We start from the raw sequence: 20281 nt of genomic DNA on the forward strand, positions 1-20281 counted from the left end.
GCGTGATGAATGTGCTTATTACTCCATTACGAATGGTAGTTTTACCAGAACGAGTGCTCCCATCTCATAACTTACTTCTGAGCATGTGCGGGTTTTTAACGTCGTTTTAGCCCACACACGATAATTTTTTACAACCCGAAAAACGATATTGTTTAAAACGTCGTTAAAAAATGCAGCATGTTCGAATTTTTTTTTTTTTTTTTTTTCGTTTTTCAGAACCTGAAAAATTATGTGAAGCCCACACACGATCATTTTAAATGATTTTTTTTTTAAAAACAACGTTTTTTTAATGCCGAAAAATGATCGTGTGTACACGGAATTAGTCTTGTATGGAAAGTCTTGTATGGAAAGTGCAAGTGTAATGCCTTGTATGAGGGCTATCTCATAGTGGATATGTGGGTGTACGTTGATGTACAGGTGAAACTCGAAAAATTAGAATATCTTGCAAAAAGTCATTTATTTCACTAATGCAACTTAAAAGGTGAAACTAATATATGAGATAGACCCATTACATGCAAAGCAAGATAGTTCAAGACCTGATTTTTCATCATTGTGATGATTATGGCTTACAGTTCATGAAACCCCAAATCCACAATCTCAGAAAATGTGAATATTGTGAAAAGGTGAAATTTTCGAGGTTCAATGTGTCCCACTATAATCAGCTTATTAAGCCATAACACCTGCAAAGGGTTCCTGAGCCTTTAAATTGTCTCTGTCTGGTTCAGTACAGTAGGAATCACAATCATGGGGAAGACTGCTGACCTGACAGTTGTGAAGAAAACCATAATTGACACCCTCCATAAGGAGGGAAGGCCTCAAAAGGTAATTGCAAAAGAAGTTGGATGTTCCCAACGTGCTATATCAAAGCACATTAATGGAAAGTTATGTGGGGAAAAAAAGGTGCACAAGCAGCAGGTATGACCGCAGCCTGGAGAGACTGAGGCTGGAGTCATCAAGAGCCACCACACACAGACGGATCCTGGACATGGGCTTCAAATGTCGTATTCCTCTTGTCAAGCCACTTCTGAACAACAAACAACGTCAGAAGCGTCTTACCTGGTCTGTTGCTCAGTGGTCCAAAGTCCTCTTTTCTGATGAGAGCAAATTGTGCATCTCATTTGGAAACCAAGGACCCAGAGTATGGAGGAAGAATAGAGAGGCACACACTGCAAGATGATTGAAGCCCAGTGTGAAGTTTCCACAGTCTGTTGATTTGGGGAGCCGTGTCATCTGCTGGTGTTGGTCCACTGTGCTTCATTAAGTCCAGGGCCAACGCAACCTTCTACCAGGAGATTTTGGAGCACTTCATGCTTCTTTCCGCAGACGAGCTCTATGGGGAAGTTGACTTCATTTTCCAGCAGGACTTGGCACCTGCCCACACTGCCAAAAGCACCAACACCTGGTTCAATGACCGTGGGATTACTGTGCTTGATTGGCCAGCAAACTTGCCTGACCTGAACCCCATAGAGAATCTATGGGACATTGCCAAGAGAAAGATGAGACATGAGACCGAACAATGCAGAAGAGCTGAAGGCCGCTATTGAATCATCCTGGTCTTCCATAACACCTCAACAGTGCCACAGGCTGATAGCTTCCATGCCACGCCGCATTGAGACAGTAATTGCTGCAAAAGGGGCCCAAACCAAGTATTGAGTATATATGCATGCTTCTACTTTTCAGAGGTCCAATATTGTTCTATGTTTCACCTTTAAAGTTGTATTAGTGAAATAAATTTAGTTTTGCACAATGTTCTAATTTTTCTAGTTTCACCTGTATGCTCTATCCCCCTTTTTTCTTCTCCATTTCTTTTTATTCTTATTTTTGAATTATTTCATATACACTGAGCAGAATTATAAACGCAACACTTTTGTGTATGCTCCTATTTATCATGAGCTGAACGCAAAAATCTACGACTTTTTTTCTATGTACACAAAAGGTTTTCAGGTGAATGGATAGGGGTATGTACCCCATACTCGTTCACATAGGGTTGGGGGCCGGGATCTGGGGGCCCCCTTATTAAAGGGGGCTTCCAGATTCCGATAAGCCCCCCGCCCGCAGACCCCAACAACCAACAGCCAGGGTTGTCAGGAAGAGGCCCTTGTCCTCATCAACATAAGGACAAGGTGCTTTGGGAAGGGTACAGGGGCTTAGCCCGGTTTACACTGGTGTGACAAACGCTCCGACATTGGGAGCTCATGTCACATGACGTGTGAAAACCAATGTTTCCCTATGGGAGTCGTCTTAACTTGAACTGGTCGGTCCAACTTTGAAAATGTTCCCTGCACTACTGCAGTAGGTTCAAAGTCGGTCCGGGGGGCGCCCTGTGCCCCCCCACCCCAAAGCACCTTGTCCCCATGTTGATGAGGACAAGGGCCTCTTCCCAACAACCCTGGCCGTTGGTTGTCGGGGTCTGCGGGCAGGGGGCCTCCGGATGATGTCACATGGTGACCCCGCCCCATGCCAACATAAGTAGTGGCACACCGGGCATTAGAGTGAAAGAGAGTGTTGACTCAACATCGGAAGAAGAACAGAGGGAGAACACCGGGCAAGAGCGAGCAGAAGATAACAAAGGAGACCTGGCATAAGACAGCGGACAGTGGGATAGGAGCCGGAAAGGGGAGAAGAACCAGAGAGGGCTAGAAGACAGTGGAGGAGGCAGAAGAGCCGGAGAGGAAAGAAGTCATAAGAGACGCCAGAGCTGCTTAATAAATTAAGTTGTAGGGGGGTTCCCCTTAAAATCCATACCAGACTGAAGGGCCTAGTATGCTCTTGAAGGGGGAACCCATGCCGGATTTTTTTTTTTTAAATGTAGCGTGGAGTATCCCCTAAAGATTCATACCAGACTGGTATTGTGAGGGATTGAAGTCGAATCCCTGTTCATTGAAGTCGGGCACATTTCGGATCCAAAATAGTACGACTGTCGCTGATTAGATAGCATGATTATTGCTTAGGTTGGCCACTATAAAAGCAGACCACGTGTAACCACACCACATCCAGCATCTTTACCTCCCAAGATGGCCCGAGACCAGCCACCCAGACAGGTGCTGCAACAATTGGATTGCATAACCAAAAGAATTCTGCACAAACTGTCAGAAACCGTCTCAGGGAAGCTCATCTGCATGCTTGTCGTCCTCATCTGGGTCTCAACCTGACTGCAGTTCGTCGTCGTAACCGACTTGAGTGGGCAAATGCTCACATTCGATGGCGTCTGGCACTTTGGAGAGGTTTTTCCTTCACCGATGAATCCCGGTTTTCATTGTACAGGGAAGATGGTAGACCGCGTGTATGGCGTTGTGTGGGTGAGCAGTTTGCTGATGTCAATGTTGTAGATGGAGTGGCCCATGGTGGTGATGGGGTTATGATATGGGCAGGCATATGCTATGGACAACGAAAACAGGTGCATTTTATTGATGGCATTTTGAATGCACAGAGATACCGTGACAAGATCCTGAGGCTCATTCATCCATGACCATCACCTCATGTTGCAACATGATAATACACGGCCCCATGTTGCAAGGATCTGTACACAATTCCTGGAAGCTGAAAACATCCCAGTTCTGGCATTGCCAGCATTCTCACCGTACATGTCACCCATTAAGCATGTTGGGGATGCTCTGGATCAGCGTACACAACAGCGTGTTCCAGTTCCTGCCAAAATCTAGCAACTTTGTTCAGCCATTAAAGAGGAATGGACCAACATTCCACAGGCCACAATCAACAACCTGATCAACTCTATGCGAAGGAGATGTGCTGCACTGCATGAGGCAAATGGTGGTCACACCAGATACTGTCTGGTTTTCGGACTCCCCGGACCCCCCCAATACAATAAAACTGCACATTTTAGAGTGGCCTTTTATTGTGGCCAGCCTAAGGCACACCTGTGCAATAATCCATGCTGTCTGATCAGCATCTTGATATGCCACACCTGTGAGGTCCATGGATTATCTCAGCAAAGAAACGTGCCCCCTACTCGCCGATTTGAATTACGTGCCATTACTCCGCGAGGGATAGACTACGCCGCCGTAACTTACCGCGCAAATTCTTTATGGATTCAAACCAAACTGAAGTAAGTTACGGCGGCGTATCGTATCTCAGATACGCTGCGCCGGGGCAGATCTTTGTGGATCTGCCCCTTAGTGTACATAGAAAAAGTCGTAGATCTTGCAGTTCAGCTCATGATAAATAGGGGCAAACACAAAAGTGTTTATAATTTTGCTCAGTGGTATACATATGTCAAGCTGATCTCCTGCCACTCTGTTTACCGACTATTGTGAATAAGGCATACCTGCCAGACAGAAATACAAGGTCATATACCTCCCAGCAGACTACGCTGCAGTTAAGCAATATAGCATGCTATTGAACCCATATCAACCTGTGATTTCACAATAAAGAAGCAGCAGTGCAGTCGCTGAGAAGAAAGTGAAATATCCAGCACTATTTGATATGGATAACAGATGACTCCCTCACTCTCTCCTCTGATAGTGCTACTGTCTCATGGTCTACCATGCACTGTCGCATGGGAGTGTAGAAGGAGCCCCTAGCCCTGTGTAGTCTCTGACAAGCCAGTTTAGAGCTTACACCAGCTTTGTTTCCCTGATCCTGGCAGTACTGGCAGTACTTTCCCTGGTCTGAACAGAGCAGTGCAGGAATAAGGGAAGGTATGTGCTTCTGGGTGGGGGTGGAATGGGAATAAAGTGACCATTCCATTTTACTTTACCCTGCACGGGCATAGGAAAGGATCCCTTTAAACCTTGTTTTCATCCTTTAAAACACAATTCAGTCTTGGAAAATGAAAATCAGCATTGTTTGTTCTTGTCATAGAACATGATTTCCTCGGCATACAAGGTCATGAATAATTACACGCGTGACCGGATAAGAATTTTGTGTACAGTTTTAAATCAAGAGCATAAAATAGTGACCATATCTGCTACATCAGATTATAGTAGAACAAAATAAATGTAGCTCTTGTGATCACACACAGACCTGGATATTGTAGATACAGTTCCTTGAAAAAGTATTCACACCCCTTGAAATTTTCCACACTTTGTCATGTTACAACCAAAAATGTCAATGTATTTTATTGGGATTTTATGTGATAGATTAACACAAAGTGGCACATAATTCTGAAGTAGAAGGAAAATGATCAATGGTTTTCAATTATTTTTGCAAATATATATGTTCACCTGGAATTCCAGCAGGACAACAACCCTAAACATACAGCCAGAGCTACAATGTAATGGTTTGATTAAAGCATATTCATTGGTTAGAATGGCCCAGTCAAAGTCCAAATCCAATTGAGAATCTGTGGCAAGACTTGAAAATTGCTGTTCACAGACACTCTCCATCCAATCTGACAGAGCTTGAGCTGTTTTGCAAAGAAAAATGGGCAAAAATGTCACTCTCTAGATGTGCAAAGCTGGTAGGGACATCCCCAAAAAGACTTGCATACAAATGCACGCCACACTTTCCACATATTTATTTGAAAAAGATTTTGAAGAACCATTTATCATTTTCCTTCCACTTCACAATTATGTGCCACTTTGTGTTGGTCTATCACATAAACTCCCAATAAAATAAATGTATGTAATTCAGTCATAGATGGCAATTCCAGCCTGTTGGTGTTGCCTAGTATGCATGTTAAAGACTTTTCACTTGTTTCCCCCCAAAAAAACACACAAAATCATGAGCTGTTTTTTACCAAAATATATAAGCTCACCACAAATGCCAAGGGTCCCCATGTCTGGTGAGTCCTACTCTAATACTTTGAAACAAAAAAACAGCCTAGATTGTAAAACTGAATAATGGGGCAAATATAAATCTTGCAAAATAAGTCTGCAAATTGTATATTCCTAAGCCCAGAGCCTAAGAGCAGGTCCCCCAAGATGTCCACAAGTATGTATATTATACACTGAATTGTGTTTTCTACTCTTGGATTTCCCCATAATTCTGTATGCACAGTGTATGGAGGCTGTTGATAAGGTCACTACCCTAATTTCTGGATAAGACCTGCCATGTTAAGATTGATAACATTTGTGATGAAATCCCCCCCCCCCCCCCACTTAACATCCACAGGTCACTCCGCCAGGGAAGGCAAGGAGATAAGCAGGCTGGCCGGGACTTGAGCCAAGGTAGAAGGACATGCGAGTGGAGATGAATGGACGTGCGCCTGAAACTTAAGGGCCCTTTCACACGGGGTGGATCAGTAATGATCCGCCTCCGTGTCTCTGTCAGCTCAACGTGGATCGCTCTGTATATCCCCGCTGAGCCGGCGGCTGACAGGGCGGTCCCCGCACACTGTGCAGAGACCGCCCTGTCTTTTCTCTGCTCTCCCCTATGGGGGATCGGATGAACACGGACCGTGTGTCCGTGTTCATCCGGTCCGCAGACGGAAGAAAAAATAGGGTTTTCTTCCGTCCGCAAAACCGGATCTTTGCGGAGGCGGGTGATTACGGGTGTCAGCGGATGTTCATCCGCTGACACCCGCAATCACATAGGGACCAATGTATGTCCCGTTTTCATCCGCAAACGGATGGATGAAAATGCGGACATACAGTCCGCACATGTGAAAGGGGCCATAGAAATATTCCCTCCGCTCCACCCAGAACATGGTCATCAGAAAGGGGCACAGATAATGGAAAAAAAATAGCTAGTAGGAGCGGCGGAGCGGGGGTGTGTAATTCTAAAAAAAATTTTTTATTAATTGTGCACCAACTGTCTGAAATTTCCCCAGCCCCTGTTCAAATCCAATCCGGGGCCAAAACCGGGGACAGACTTGGTCCGGGGACAGTGTCCTTAATCTGGGGACTGTCCCCTGAAACCGGGGATGTCTGGTCATCCTATCTTAGATATCATAACTGGCATTCTTTCTGCACAGTCATTTTCAACTCCACCCACTTGTTGCAAGCATTACAGGAAGTATCACTCTGACTGTTGGATATTTTTTTAATTTACATTAAGGCCACTTTCAGACGTGCGGACCGTATGTCCGCATTTTCATCCATCCGTTGCGGATGAAAATGGGACATACATTGGTCCCTATGTGATTGCGGATGTCAGCGGATGACCATCTGCTGACACCCGTAATCACCCGCCTCCGCAAAGCTCCGCAAAATCGGACGGAAGAAAATTCTATTTTTCTTCCGTCTGGCGGATCGGATCGGGTGAACACAGACATACGGTCCGTGTTCATCCGATCCCCCCATAGGGGAGAGTGGAGGAAAGACAGGGCGGTCCCCGCACAGTGTGCGGGGACCGCCCTGTCAGCCGACGGCTCAGCAGGGATTTTATGGAGGATCCCCGCTGAGCTTGACGGACACACGGAGGCAGATCATTACTGATCCGCCCCGTGTGAAAGGGCCCTAAGAGAATTGCAGCTGAAGGAGGCAGAAATGGCAGTTAGCTTGGAGGCACAACTGGGAGCTACAAGAACGGTCACTGCTGTACCCCTGGGAGCTTTAATAAGCCAGTTGGTAATTCAGCCCTCTGCCATCTAACATTGGGCGGGTTGCCCTCTTAATGCATTTTGTTATGGAAATATTGTGAAAACCTATTGTGCCATAACCTAGGCATGCTCTCCCACAAGGAGCTAAAAATGCATAAAATGTCAATGTGTTTCCAAATCATGATTTGCTAGAACATTTGCTTTATGTCAGATGATAACCTAACACAGAAGAAAACACGAATTTCACAAGAAAGCGTTCTTTCTTTTATAGCGCGGCATCCTTCCATCTCCCTCCTCCCCACATGACTTTCACTTTTTGTTAGACCAAAAGGAATCCAGACAGCAAGTATGTAAATTGATAACATGTATAGGCTGATGCCAGTTGTCTCTTCTACTTTAGCTTCCACTTAATCACATTGAAACGGTCAATGAATGTTTATATGTAGTGAGTTACTTCAGCATGGAAAGGCGATAAATCGCAGCGTGGCTTCTAGAACATTGGCTGTAAATAAAAAAAATACTTTTAACATTTATAGCCGTTATTCTGTATTTACCACTGCCAGCCTATGAAAAATCTAAAAAGACATTCTGGTGCAGTTGTGACTTTGTAGGGGGGATCCTACATCCAAGACCCTGGATAGACTGCTGTGACGTATATTGGCTTTTCCAGTTGGAATTTTGAAGCGTCTCCATTGCTTCGGGCCTTTGATGACATTACTGTTCCAGAAAGATCTTTTGTTATTAAAATCTTCAGGCTATGATGACGACTTTGCCCCATGTCCTTGTCCATTAACGTAATTTGTGAGTTCTGGGGCTTTTGATGGTAAGGATACGCATGTTATGTCAGTGTACAGAGATCATTTAGAAAGATGAGCTTCCTCATGGTTCTTATGGCCCATTATTTCAGTGTACTGCATGTTTTTTCATGGACTTTACCCATAGCTGTAGCAACCATGCATATAATTTGGGTACAGTGTTGTATGACCACGCAATTGTCATTCAAAATGCATCAGCGCTGAAAACTGGTCTGGGCAGAAAGGGGGTTTAAGTGCCCAGTAAGGAAGTGGTTAAAGCCTATAGTTTAAATGGGTAATTTTATGTTTTTTTTTTTTTTTCTTCCAGTCAAAGGTTTACACACGAACACCCACCCTGTACCTGGATTTTAAAATAGAAAAAGGAGGAAAGCATATTCAGAAGGTGCTTAAAGGTAAACCATTATAAATTGACAAAATAAAATACTTACTATAAACTGCAATTTCAAAGCAGGAAGTTTCCTTGTCTATTTGGTGGACATCTTTTGACACCCGCCAAAGTCTTGCATATTAAACTTATTTTTCCCAGTAAACTGAGCTTATATTGTGAAATACAGTATTTTAGAAGTCCGTAAAACTGTTTTAATGTTGAATTTTAAGAGCAGCGGTCTTGTGTATGCTCCATCGGACAATTGTTTTCGTTTTTTTAACGGACAATGTTCACTATGCATGCTTGCCAACTTTCCGGCAACAAATGTCCGATGGAGGATTATCCGATCGTGTGTACACAAGTTCATCAGACTAAATTTCCAAAGTACAAACATGCATGCTCAGAACCAATGCTAAAGGTCAGACAACAATAGCCAAAGTTGCCCAAAGGGTGGCGGTAAAGAGCTGAAAAAAACATGTGATTTGGTGAAAGGTGGCTGAAAATATTCTGCCATGTGCAACACCCATTCGGACAAAACCCACAGAAAAGTCCAATGGAAGTCCGATCATGTGAATGAGGCTTTAGAAGAGGCACTCATGGACAGACCTGGTGCTTGTGAAAGCAGTAGCAATTAAGCAAGGTTTCTCAGCAACCTGATTTCAGTTTTTTTTTTCCTTAGGAACTCTTGTTCAGGGTTGTAGCAAACTTCTGCATAGATAATGAATCATGTAATCGAGTCAAAACAAATTCTTGATCAGATGACTGTTATATATGGGGAGATTTACTAAAACTAGAGCACTCAAGCTGGTGCACCTGTGCATAATAGCCAATCGGCTTCTAACTTCAGCTTGTTCAATTAAAGGAGTTGTAAAGGCAGAAGGTTTTTTGTCTTAATGCATTCTATGCATTACGATAAAAAGCCTTCTGTATGCAGTCCCCCCTAATACTTACCTGAGCCCATCTCAATCCAGCGATGTTGCACGAGCCTCTCCCTCTTCATTGGCCTTTGGCTCCTGCTGCTATCAAAGTCAGTGAGCCAATGAGGAGAGAGAGGGGCTGGACCGTGGCTCTAGGTCTGAATGGACACAGAGCTGTGGCTCGACTCGGGTGCCCCCATAGCAAGCTGCTTGCTGTGGGGGCACTCAACAGGAGGGAGGTGCCAGAGAACCCAAGAGGGACCCAAGAAAGAGGAGGAGGATCTGGGCTGCTCTGAGCAAAATCACTTGCAGAGCAGGTAAGTATAGGCATGTTTGTAATTTTTAAACAAATACAAAAAAAACCACAACTTTAGTTTAACTTTAAGCATTGACGATAATCCCTAGAAGCTGATTGGTTTCTTTGCAGAGCTGGCCAAGATTTTGCACATTTCCATTTTAGTAAATAACCCCCCTAGTATCTACAGGCTTCTTCAAAGTGTGCCTCCCTATATATGTGTGTATTTCTTTTTTGTTTGTTTGTTTGTAAAAGCAGTGTTAAGTACCTACATTTTGAATTGGTATGAGTCTCTTGGAGTCCCATACAGCAGAGCTAAGACTAGGGTAGGGATACATCGGTCAGTTGTGCTACAGTGCAGTGAGTAAGCTGATAGGATGAGGGAGCTGAATTAGGGCCTGTCAAGCAGATAAAAGGCACCTGGTAATGAAGACCAAATTATCTCAGAAACAGGGTGCTGCTTTTCCTGCCACCTGTAAGTGTGACTTCACTACACCAGAGAAAGATCTGATCTCTTACCCTACCAGATGGGGGCTGTGTGGTGTGCCAGAGCTGTGTAAACCTAAAGGCCCATACACATGATATCGGATTTTCCGACAGGAATTGTGTGATGGCAGGTTTGTATGCTCCATTGGAGCCATTTTTTCGGCGTAGGGGGTTCCCCTTAAAATCCATACCAGACCGAAAGGCCTGGTATACTCTTGGGCCTCGTACACACGGACGGACTGTCCGATGAAATCGGTCCGCCGGACCGTTTTCATCGGACATGTCTGCTCGGAGATTTCTGTCTGATGGTTGTACACACCATCAAACAGAAATCCGCGCGGACACGATACGCGGTGACGTGGCCGCGCCGATGACGCGGCGACGTGCGCGGCCCTGGAAGGTCAATGCTTCCACGCATGCGTCGAATCACTTCGACTTATGCGAGGGCTTTCGGCCGAGCGGACATGTCTGGTGAGTCTGTACAGACGACCGAACATGTCCGACGGACAGGCTTCCAGCGGACATGTTTCTTAGCATGCTAAGAAACATTTGTCCGCTGGAAACCTGTCCGATCCGCCGGAAAATTGTCCGGTCGGACGTACAAACGACCGAACATGTCCGCTGAAACTGGTCTGCGGACCAGTTTCAGCAGACATGTTCGGTCGTGTGTACGGGGCCTTAGAGGGGGAACCCATGCAGGCTGTTTTTTTAATTTAGTGTGGAGTTCCCCCTCACGATCATCAGAGCACAAGTCGCATGCCAAAGTCGGATCAGGCAAGACGGCGATCCGACTTTGATCCGACTTCAGTGATATTCAATGGGCTCAAGTAGGATCAAAGTCGGACCAAAATAGTGCAGGGAGCATTTTCAAAGTCGGACCAACTTGTGTCGGACCAGTTAAGACGGCTCCCATAGGAAAACATTGACTTTCACACGTCATGAGCTCCCAAAGTCGGACCATTTGTCGTACCAGTGTGAACCCGGCCTGAAACTCTACTTTTAAAGTGGGGTTCCACCCAAAAATGGAACTTCCACTTTTTGGAGTCCTCCCCCCCTCCGGTGTCACATTTGGCACCTTTCAGGGGGGATGAGGGAGCAGATACCTGTCTAATACAGGTATTTGCTCCCACTTCCTGGCATAGATCACCTCAGTGATCGAGGTGACCTACACCACTTCCAGCGCTCCTCTTCTGTCCTCCCCAGCTGTCTTTTGGGAGACACACAGGTCCCAGAAGATAACAGGGACCAGCGAGGACGCGCAGCGGGACTCGAGTATGCGCAGTAGGGAACCAGGAAGTGAATCCGCAAGGCTTCACTTCCTGATTCCCTTACCGAGGATGGCGGCGGCAGCTGCCGATCTTCGAGTGACAGATCGGCTTCGGCTGCTGAGATCGCAGGCACCCTGGAAAGGTAAGTGTCCATGTATTAAAAGTCAGTAGCTGCTGGCTTTTAATACTTTTTTTTTGTGGGACCTCCGCTTTAAGATCATTTGTGGTGTTTATTTATTACAGGTACGTTGTCAAGTTACACAGCACTTTACATATTATCAGTCCTTGCACTCAAGGACCTTACAAAGTCCCTAACTCACATTCACACATACACATACTAGGACCAATTAAGACCGGAGCCAATTAACCAACCTGCTGGTCCTTTGAGTTTATGTAGCATTATGTATGCATTTTTTACTTGATGACTCCAAATCTGCTTCTTTATATAGGGGGAATTTCTGTATTTTAGTATTGTATCTTTTAATTGTCCCACCACGATTCTGCAAGCTGTGTTAATGTGTTTGGTTCTCCACGTGCTTGGGACTACACGTCAGCCAACATAGGAAACGCTGACATGCCAAACAGCTGTACGGCCCTCGGCCTGGCCTCCACCTGCTGTCTGACACAGATGCTCTCATATTTACTTGAGGCTTGGGTAATGTCTTCAAGACCTAATTTATCCACACAGCAATAAATTGCTTGTTGACTTGCTGGTAAGTGTATTTATCTGGCCGGGGATTTTTCTTGCTGGCTTTGGAAACATTTTTCGCTTGCCCCTCCAGGCCAAAAAGTTCTGATCTTGACATCTGTAATCTAGAACAGGGGTCTCCAAACTTTTTACTTCGAGGGCCACATTCTATATTTTACACATATTCGCGGGCCGGAAACATAATTTATAAATAAATCCACAGTAGAAGAAGAATAGAATAGAATTTGACTTACTGCTGACAGCAAGATTGAATGGTGCTCCTCTATTCTTTGCTGGCACCTAAACGCTGGAGCATCATGCAGCGGGGCTAAACTTCCAGCGTGCATGAGGCTTTACATCCGTGTCACCATCATCTGTGTCACCATCAGTCTCCCCATCCATCTGTGTCCCCATCAGTCTCTCCATTCATCTGTGTCACCATCATCTGTGTCCCCATCCATCTGTGTCCCCATCAGTCTCCCCATCCAACTGTGTCACCATCATCTGTGTCCCCATCAGTCTCCCCATCCATCTGTGTCCCCATCAGTCTCTCCATTCATCTGTGTCACCATCATCTGTGTCCCCATCCATCTGTGTCCCCATCAGTCTCTCCATTCATCTGTGTCCCCATTCATCTGTGTCCCCATCAGTCTCCCCATCCAACTGTGTCACCATCATCTGTGTCCCCATCAGTCTCCCCATCCATCTGTGTCCCCATCAGTCTCTCCATTCATCTGTGTCCCCATCTGTGTCCCCATTCATCTGTGTCCCCATCAGTCTCCCCATCCAACTGTGTCACCATCATCTGTGTCCCCATCAGTCTCCCCATCCATCTGTGTCCCCATCAGTCTCTCCATTCATCTGTGTCACCATCATCTGTGTCCCCATCCATCTGTGTCCCCATCAGTCTCTCCATTCATCTGTGTCCCCATTCATCTGTGTCCCCATCAGTCTCCCCATCCAACTGTGTCACCATCATCTGTGTCCCCATCAGTCTCCCCATCCATCTGTGTCCCCATCAGTCTCTCCATTCATCTGTGTCCCCATCTGTGTCCCCATTCATCTGTGTCCCCATCAGTCTCCCCATCCAACTGTGTCACCATCATCTGTGTCCCCATCAGTCTTCCCATTCATCTGTGTCCCCATCAGTCTCTCCATTCATCTGTGTCCCCATCAGTCTCCCCATCCAACTGTGTCACCATAATCTGTGTCCCCATCAGTCTTCCCATTCATCTGTGTCCCCATCAGTCTCTCCATTCATCTGTGTCCCCATCAGTCTCCCCATCCAACTGTGTCACCATAATCTGTGTCCCCATCAGTCTCCCCATCCATCTGTGTCCCCATCAGTCTCTCCATTCATCTGTGTCCCCATCTGTGTCCCCATTCATCTGTGTCCCCATCAGTCTCCCCATCCAACTGTGTCACCATAATCTGTGTCCCCATCAGTCTTCCCATTCATCTGTGTCCCCATCAGTCTCTCCATTCATCTGTGTCCCCATCTGTGTCCCCATTCATCTGTGTCCCCATCAGTCTCCCCATCCAACTGTGTCACCATCATCTGTGTCCCCATCAGTCTCCCCATCCAACTGTGTCACCATAATCTGTGTCCCCATCAGTCTTCCCATTCATCTGTGTCCCCATCAGTCTCTCCATTCATCTGTGTCCCCATTCATCTGTGTCCCCATCAGTCTCCCCATCCAACTGTGTCACCATCATCTGTGTCCCCATCAGTCTCCCCATCCATCTGTGTCCCCATCTGTGTCCCCATTCATCTGTGTCCCCATCAGTCTCCCCATCCAACTGTGTCACCATCATCTGTGTCCCCATCAGTCTCCCCATTCATCTGTGTCCCCATCAGTCTCCCCACCCAACTGTGTCCCCATCAGTGTCCCCATTCATCTGTGTCCCCATTCATCTGTGTCCCCATCAGTCTCCCCATCCAACTGTGTCACCATCATCTGTGTCCCCATCAGTCTCTCCATTCATCTGTGTCCCCATCTGTGTCCCCATTCATCTGTGTCCCCATCAGTCTCCCCATCCAACTGTGTCACCATCATCTGTGTCCCCATCAGTCTCCCCATTCATCTGTGTCCCCATCAGTCTCCCCACCCAACTGTGTCCCCATTCATCTGTGTCCCCATTCATCTGTGTCCCCATTCATCTGTGTCCCCATCAGTCTCCCCATCCAACTGTGTCACCATCATCTGTGTCCCCATCAGTCTCCCCATTCATCTGTGTCCCCATCAGTCTCCCCATTCATCTGTGTCCCCATCAGTCTCCCCATTCATCTGTGTCCCCATCAGTCTCCCCATCCAACTGTGTCACCATCATCTGTGTCCCCATCAGTCTCCCCATTCATCTGTGTCCCCATCAGTCTCCCCATCCATCAGTCTCCCCATTCATCTGTGTCCCCATCAGTCTCCCATTTATCTGTGTCCCCATCAGTCTCCCCATTCATCTGTGTCCCCATCAGTCTCCCCATCCATCAGTCTCCCCATTCATCTGTGTCCCCATCAGTCTCCCATTTATCTGTGTCCCCATCAGTCTCCCCATTCATCTGTGTCCCCATCATTTTCCCCATCCATCTGTGTCCCCATCCATCAGTTTCCCCATCCATCTGTGTCCCCATCCATCAGTTTCCCCATCCATCTGTGTCCCCATTCATCTGTGTCCCCATCCACCTGTGTCCCCATTCATCTGTGTCCCCATCAGCCTTTCCATTCATCTGTGTCCCCATCCACCTGTGTCCCCATCAGTTTCCCCATTCATCTGTGTCCCCATCAGTCTTCCCATTCATCTGTGTCCCCATTCATCTGTGTCCCCATTCATCTGTGTCCCCATCAGTCTCCGCATTCATCTGTGTCCCCATCATCTGTGTCCCCATCATCTGTGTCCCCATTCATCTGTGTCCCCATTCATCTGTGTCCCCATCAGTCTTCCCATTCATCTGTGTCCCCATTCATCTGTGTCCCCATTCATCTGTGTCCCCATCATCTGTGTCCCCATCCATCTGTGTCCCCATTCATCTATGTCCCCATTCATCTATGTCCCCATCAGTCTCCGCATTCATCTGTTTCCCCATCAGTCTCCCCATTCATCTGTGTCCCCATCAGTCTCCCCATTCATCTGTGTCCCCATCACTCATCAGGCTATCCCCAAAAATTGGTGTCCCCATTAGAGCCCCCCCATCATTTATCCGAGTCTCCCTGCACATTTGTGTCCCCATCACAGCCCACCCCCGCCTGCATATTTGTGTCACCATTAGAGCCATCAGCCCCCCTCCTCACATGTTTGTGTCCCCATAAGAGCCACCAGCACCCCCACATTTGTGTCCCCATCAAACCCCACAGATATTTGTGTCCCCATCAGAGTCATCACCCCCCCCCCACATTTATGTCCCCATCTGAGTCATCACCCCCCCCCCATATTTATGTCCCATCAGTCATCAGCCCCCCCCCCCCCCCCATTTATGTCCCCATCAGTCATCAGCCCCCCCCCCCCCCCCCCCCACATGTATGTCCCCATCAGAGTCATCAGCCCCCCCCACATTTGTGTCCCCATCAGAGTCAGCCCCCCAACATTTGTGCCCCCATCAGTCTAAAACCCCCCCTCCACGTGTGTCCCCAGCAGAGTCATCAGTCCCCCAAAATTTGTGTCCCCATCAGTATGAAAAACCCCCTCCACGTGTGTCCCCATCAGAGTCATCAGCCCCCAGATGTTTGTGCCCCATCAGCGCCATTCAACCCACCCCCACACAAGTGTATCAGCCCCCCTCCTTGCATGTGTCCAGCGCGTCTCCACTCTCCATCACTGGCTGTGCACTGCAGACCTGCTGCATCTCCCGACTCCCGCCCCGCTGGTATTACACACTCGTTACTGGTTACCGAGGCGGGAGGCGGGAGCAGGGAGGCGGCAACAGGTCTGCCCTAAACACCTCATTGGCTGCTGGGATGCCGTGGTCCCAGCCAGCAGCCAACACACACAGTGAGACGCCGGGAGGGATTGCGGGACCTGCGCTGCATATTGCCTGGGGCGAATATGCAGCGCAGGTTCCACAACTAACAGGGGAACTAAGGATTCACGCTGCGGGCCGGAATAAATGGCCTGGCGGGCCGGATGTGGCCCGCGGGCCGTAGTTTGGAGACCCCTGATCTAGAACAACGTGTACAACTAACTGAAAACATAATACAGTAAATCTTGGGGATAAGTAAACCAGTACAGAAATTTCTATGGAGGGAAAACTGGAGAGAGACAGAGGGCCAGATTCTCAAGAGTTACGCCGGTGTATCTACTGATACACCGGCGTAATTCGAAATTCCCGCCGGCGTATCATTGTTTTGTATTCGCAAAACAAGATACGCGGGAATTAGGCTAGGATCCGACTGGTGTAAGTCACTTACACTGTCGGATCCTAAATGCAATACAACGCTGACCGCTAGGTGGTGTTTACGTTTAGTTCTCATTTGACTATGCAAATGAGCCTGATACGCCGATTCCCGAACGAATTTGCGTTGCATACTCGTCGTTTACGTTGTTTCCGTAAGCGTAAGGTTACCCCTGCTATATGAGGGGTAACCTTACGCCAGTCCGCCGTATGCCATCGGTGTATGGCGTCGGGTCCGCGTTGTCTTTTTCCGTCGGTTACATCGTTTTCCTAAGTCGTTCTTGAATACGACTTTACGTCAATGACGCTCACGTCGGCGTCATTGACGTTTTCCGTCGTGAGCTGGAGCATGCGCACTGGGCTATTTTTCAGCCCGGCGCATGCGCAGTTCAATCGGCGCGCGCTTAATTTGAATACAAGCCGCCCCCTTTGAATTACGCGGCCATACGCTGGGCCATTTACACTACGCCGCCGCAAATTACGGAGCAAGTGCTTGGAGAATACGGCACTAGCTCCAGTAAGTTGCGGTGGCGTAGTGTAAATGGCTTACACTACGCCAACGCCGATTCTACGAGAATCTGGCCCAGAGTATAGAAACAAGGTGAAAAGATATCTTCGTTCTTCAGCTCCCACCCGTTTTACAGAAGCTTCTCAGAACACTTAAATTAAAAAAAACAACATAGAGGATGATTTTCTAAATTGATTCTCCTTGTGCATAAGGCTGTCAGATGGACTACCACCACGCAATTGTCCTGTGGAATGATTTTGACATGCAGAATTTTTCAAGTCAAGTATGCATGTTTAAGCCCTGAGAAATGCACCTTTTGATATGTGTCTTGACTTGGCCTCCTAATATTTTAGTTTTCCCTTGTACGCTCATCTCTCCTAGATGCCTTTTTCTCCTGGCAGCGGTGTTTTAGCAGGTAAAATGCTAGAACATTAAAATGTTTGTAATTTATGCAGGAGTTTAGGCGTGTTAAGCGCTTGGCTGTAAATTCATTTACGGTATTTATTGCCCTATAACACTCACTTTTTCACCCTGCAAATCAGTTGCAAATAGTGTGCGTGTTATACGCCGATACTGCAATTTGGGCTGCCTTGGAGAGAACGGGGAAGGGGGAAGGGGGAAGGACGAGCGCCGTCAGATTACATACAGCGAGAATCTCCTGTTTACTCAGCGGCCTCTATAATAGGAAGTGTCGTCTCCTGGGCCGGCATTGGACCAATGTTCTGTCTATCATAGTAGCCAGTCCAGGAGGCGGGACTTTGTATTAAGGAGGCTCATCCCACCCCCTCCCTGAGTTGGGCATTGATTAGGCTGCATTCATTGCAATGGGGAGGCTGCACATGGGCATTAATCAAGCTGCATTTATGGGCAATTGTGAGGCTACAGATGGGCATTTATTAAGATGCATTGATGGGCAATGGTGAGGCTGCAGATGGGCATTGATCAAGCTGCATTGATGGACAATTGTAAGGCTATGGATGGGCATTGGTCAAGCTGCATTAATGGGCAATTGTGAAGCTGCATATGGGCATTGATCAAGCTGCATTGTTGCATAATGGTGAGGCTGCAGATGGGCATTGATCAAGCTGTATTGATGGGCAATTGTGAGGCTGTGGATGGGCATTGGTCAAGCTGCATTAATGGACAATTGTGAAGCTGCAGATGGGCATTGATGCACAATGGTGAGGCTGCAGATGGGCTTTGATCAAGCTGCATTAATGGGCAATTGTGAAGCTGCAGATGGGCATTGATCAAGCTGCATTGATGGGCAATTGTGAGGCTACAGATGGGCATTGATTAAGCTGCATTGATGGGCAATGGTGAGGCTGCAGATGGGCATTGATCAAGCTGCATTGATAGGCAATGGTGAGGCTGCGGATGGACATTGGTCAAGCTGCATTAATGGGCAATTGTGAAGCTGCAGATGGGCATTGATCAAGCTGCATTAATGGGCAATTGTGAAGCTGCAGATGGGCATTGATCAAGCTGCATTGATGGGCAATTGTGAGGCTGCAGGTGGGCATTGACCCTTATTTTGCTTCAAAGTTCTTTTTTTTTTAATTACATTTCTTTATCGTACATCACGGGACACAGAGAAGCATAGTAATTACTATGTGGGTTATAGAGAGTACCTTCAGGTGTGGACACTGGCACGCCCTTAAGGCAAGAAGTTCCCTCCCCTATATAACCCCTCCCATACCGGGAGTGCCTCAGTTTTTTTGCCAGTGTCTAAGGTGTTGGTCACGAGTGAACATGTGCTCCAAGGAGCTCCACTGGAGGGATCCATATTGGATGTAAAAAGCCTCCATGAAATCCGGATCCGTCCAAAGTGCTTCTGAGCCAAAGTGGACGGTACCCGGGCCCCGGTTAAGAAGAACGGGGTTTGGCCTGTAATGCTTCTCTTTGAGAGCTGGATCCTGGTTATTCAGTACTTTGGTCAATTTCCTAATACCAAAAGTTTACTGACAGGGTGCGATATGGGTCCAGGGGTGTGGTGTTCCTGTCCATGGACCCCGGTCCCTGAAGGTCTATAGACGCTGCTCTCCGTGATGGGTGAAGATTGGACTGTCTGTTTTTGCAGAGTCCTGCAGCGTTGGATCAGGTAAGTGAAGGTGCTTCAGGACTTGGTCCTAGGAGTAACCTTCCTTTATTTGAGCCATTATGTTTGCCTAAAGCTATCTGTCTGTGCTTCTCCTATATGGTCCTGTGTGTTGTGGGGAGGAGGGGTATCTCTAGTCAGGTAGTTAGCCCCTCCTGTGCAGGTTAAAGCAGAAAAAAGTTGTCCAAAATGTTTGGCTTCACTTGGCTTACCTGGTCCTCACATGGAGCTGTGGTGTTCCATCCTCATGCATGAGCGCGTAGCGTCATGCGCGTGCGACATTGATGTGTCTTAGGCGCACGCGCGCGCACAAATGAATTTTTTGTACGCTGCTTCAGTGCGCACGAATGTGCGCGGCGTGCTCTGTGAGATGCGTGTGACGACATGTGCGTGCGTGCGGCTACGTGTGCGCGCGTAGCCTCGTGGTGCACGCCTAACAGCGGCGCGCGCGTGCGCATGCGCGCATTGGGTCTATCTCAGCTGTTCTCTATGAGACTTGAGATTACAGGACAGAGCAGGTCAGGTGATTACACCTAGTCCTTATATGCTCCAGTCCACCTAACTGGTTCTGGCTGACGGTGGACACAGAGATCTTGTGCACATACTTTCAGTATTTAGTACTGGTGGTGGACAGTGACATCTGCTTAAGGCGCATAGTGGGCTCTGCACCTTGCCAACCATCAAATAGCAGCGTCAGTGCTGGTCTATAGGTTCGCAAGTAGTTGCAACTATTGTGAGTACCTCAGCTTTATCATGGCTAAAGGCTCAGGGACTAGAAGCAAAAAAGCAAAGGGATCGCCATCTGGCTCAGAGGATCTCGGGCATGCTCCTGCGGCTGCTTCCTCTCCTGAAAAATTGAAGGAGGCCCAGGGTGAACCATCAGGGCTGTCAGATGCCTGTTCTGCCCTTGTCCCACCTGCTCCAGTTTTTGTGACACAGGAGGCTCTGGCCTCAGCTATGGGGGGTCTGGAGCAGAGATTAGCGACCTTGATTGCATCCTCTCTCTCAAGGGAA

The 20281-nt window shown here is 47.4% G+C and overlaps 1 protein-coding gene across 4 annotated transcripts in view; it reads left to right on the forward strand.

The window, feature by feature from the left end:
* Nucleotides 1-20281, forward strand: part of PIR (pirin) — a 96173-nt gene that overhangs the window by 40630 nt on the left and 35262 nt on the right. For all 4 annotated transcript variants that reach the window (XM_040338666.1, XM_040338668.1, XM_040338665.1 and 1 more), the window contains exon 6: nt 8564-8648. In XM_040338666.1, the coding sequence (XP_040194600.1) occupies nt 8564-8648 (85 nt within the window). The remainder of the gene's footprint in view (nt 1-8563; nt 8649-20281) is intronic.

The sequence above is a fragment of the Rana temporaria genome, chromosome 2 (assembly GCF_905171775.1).
Source record: "Rana temporaria chromosome 2, aRanTem1.1, whole genome shotgun sequence".
Lineage (NCBI taxonomy): Eukaryota > Metazoa > Chordata > Amphibia > Anura > Ranidae > Rana > Rana temporaria.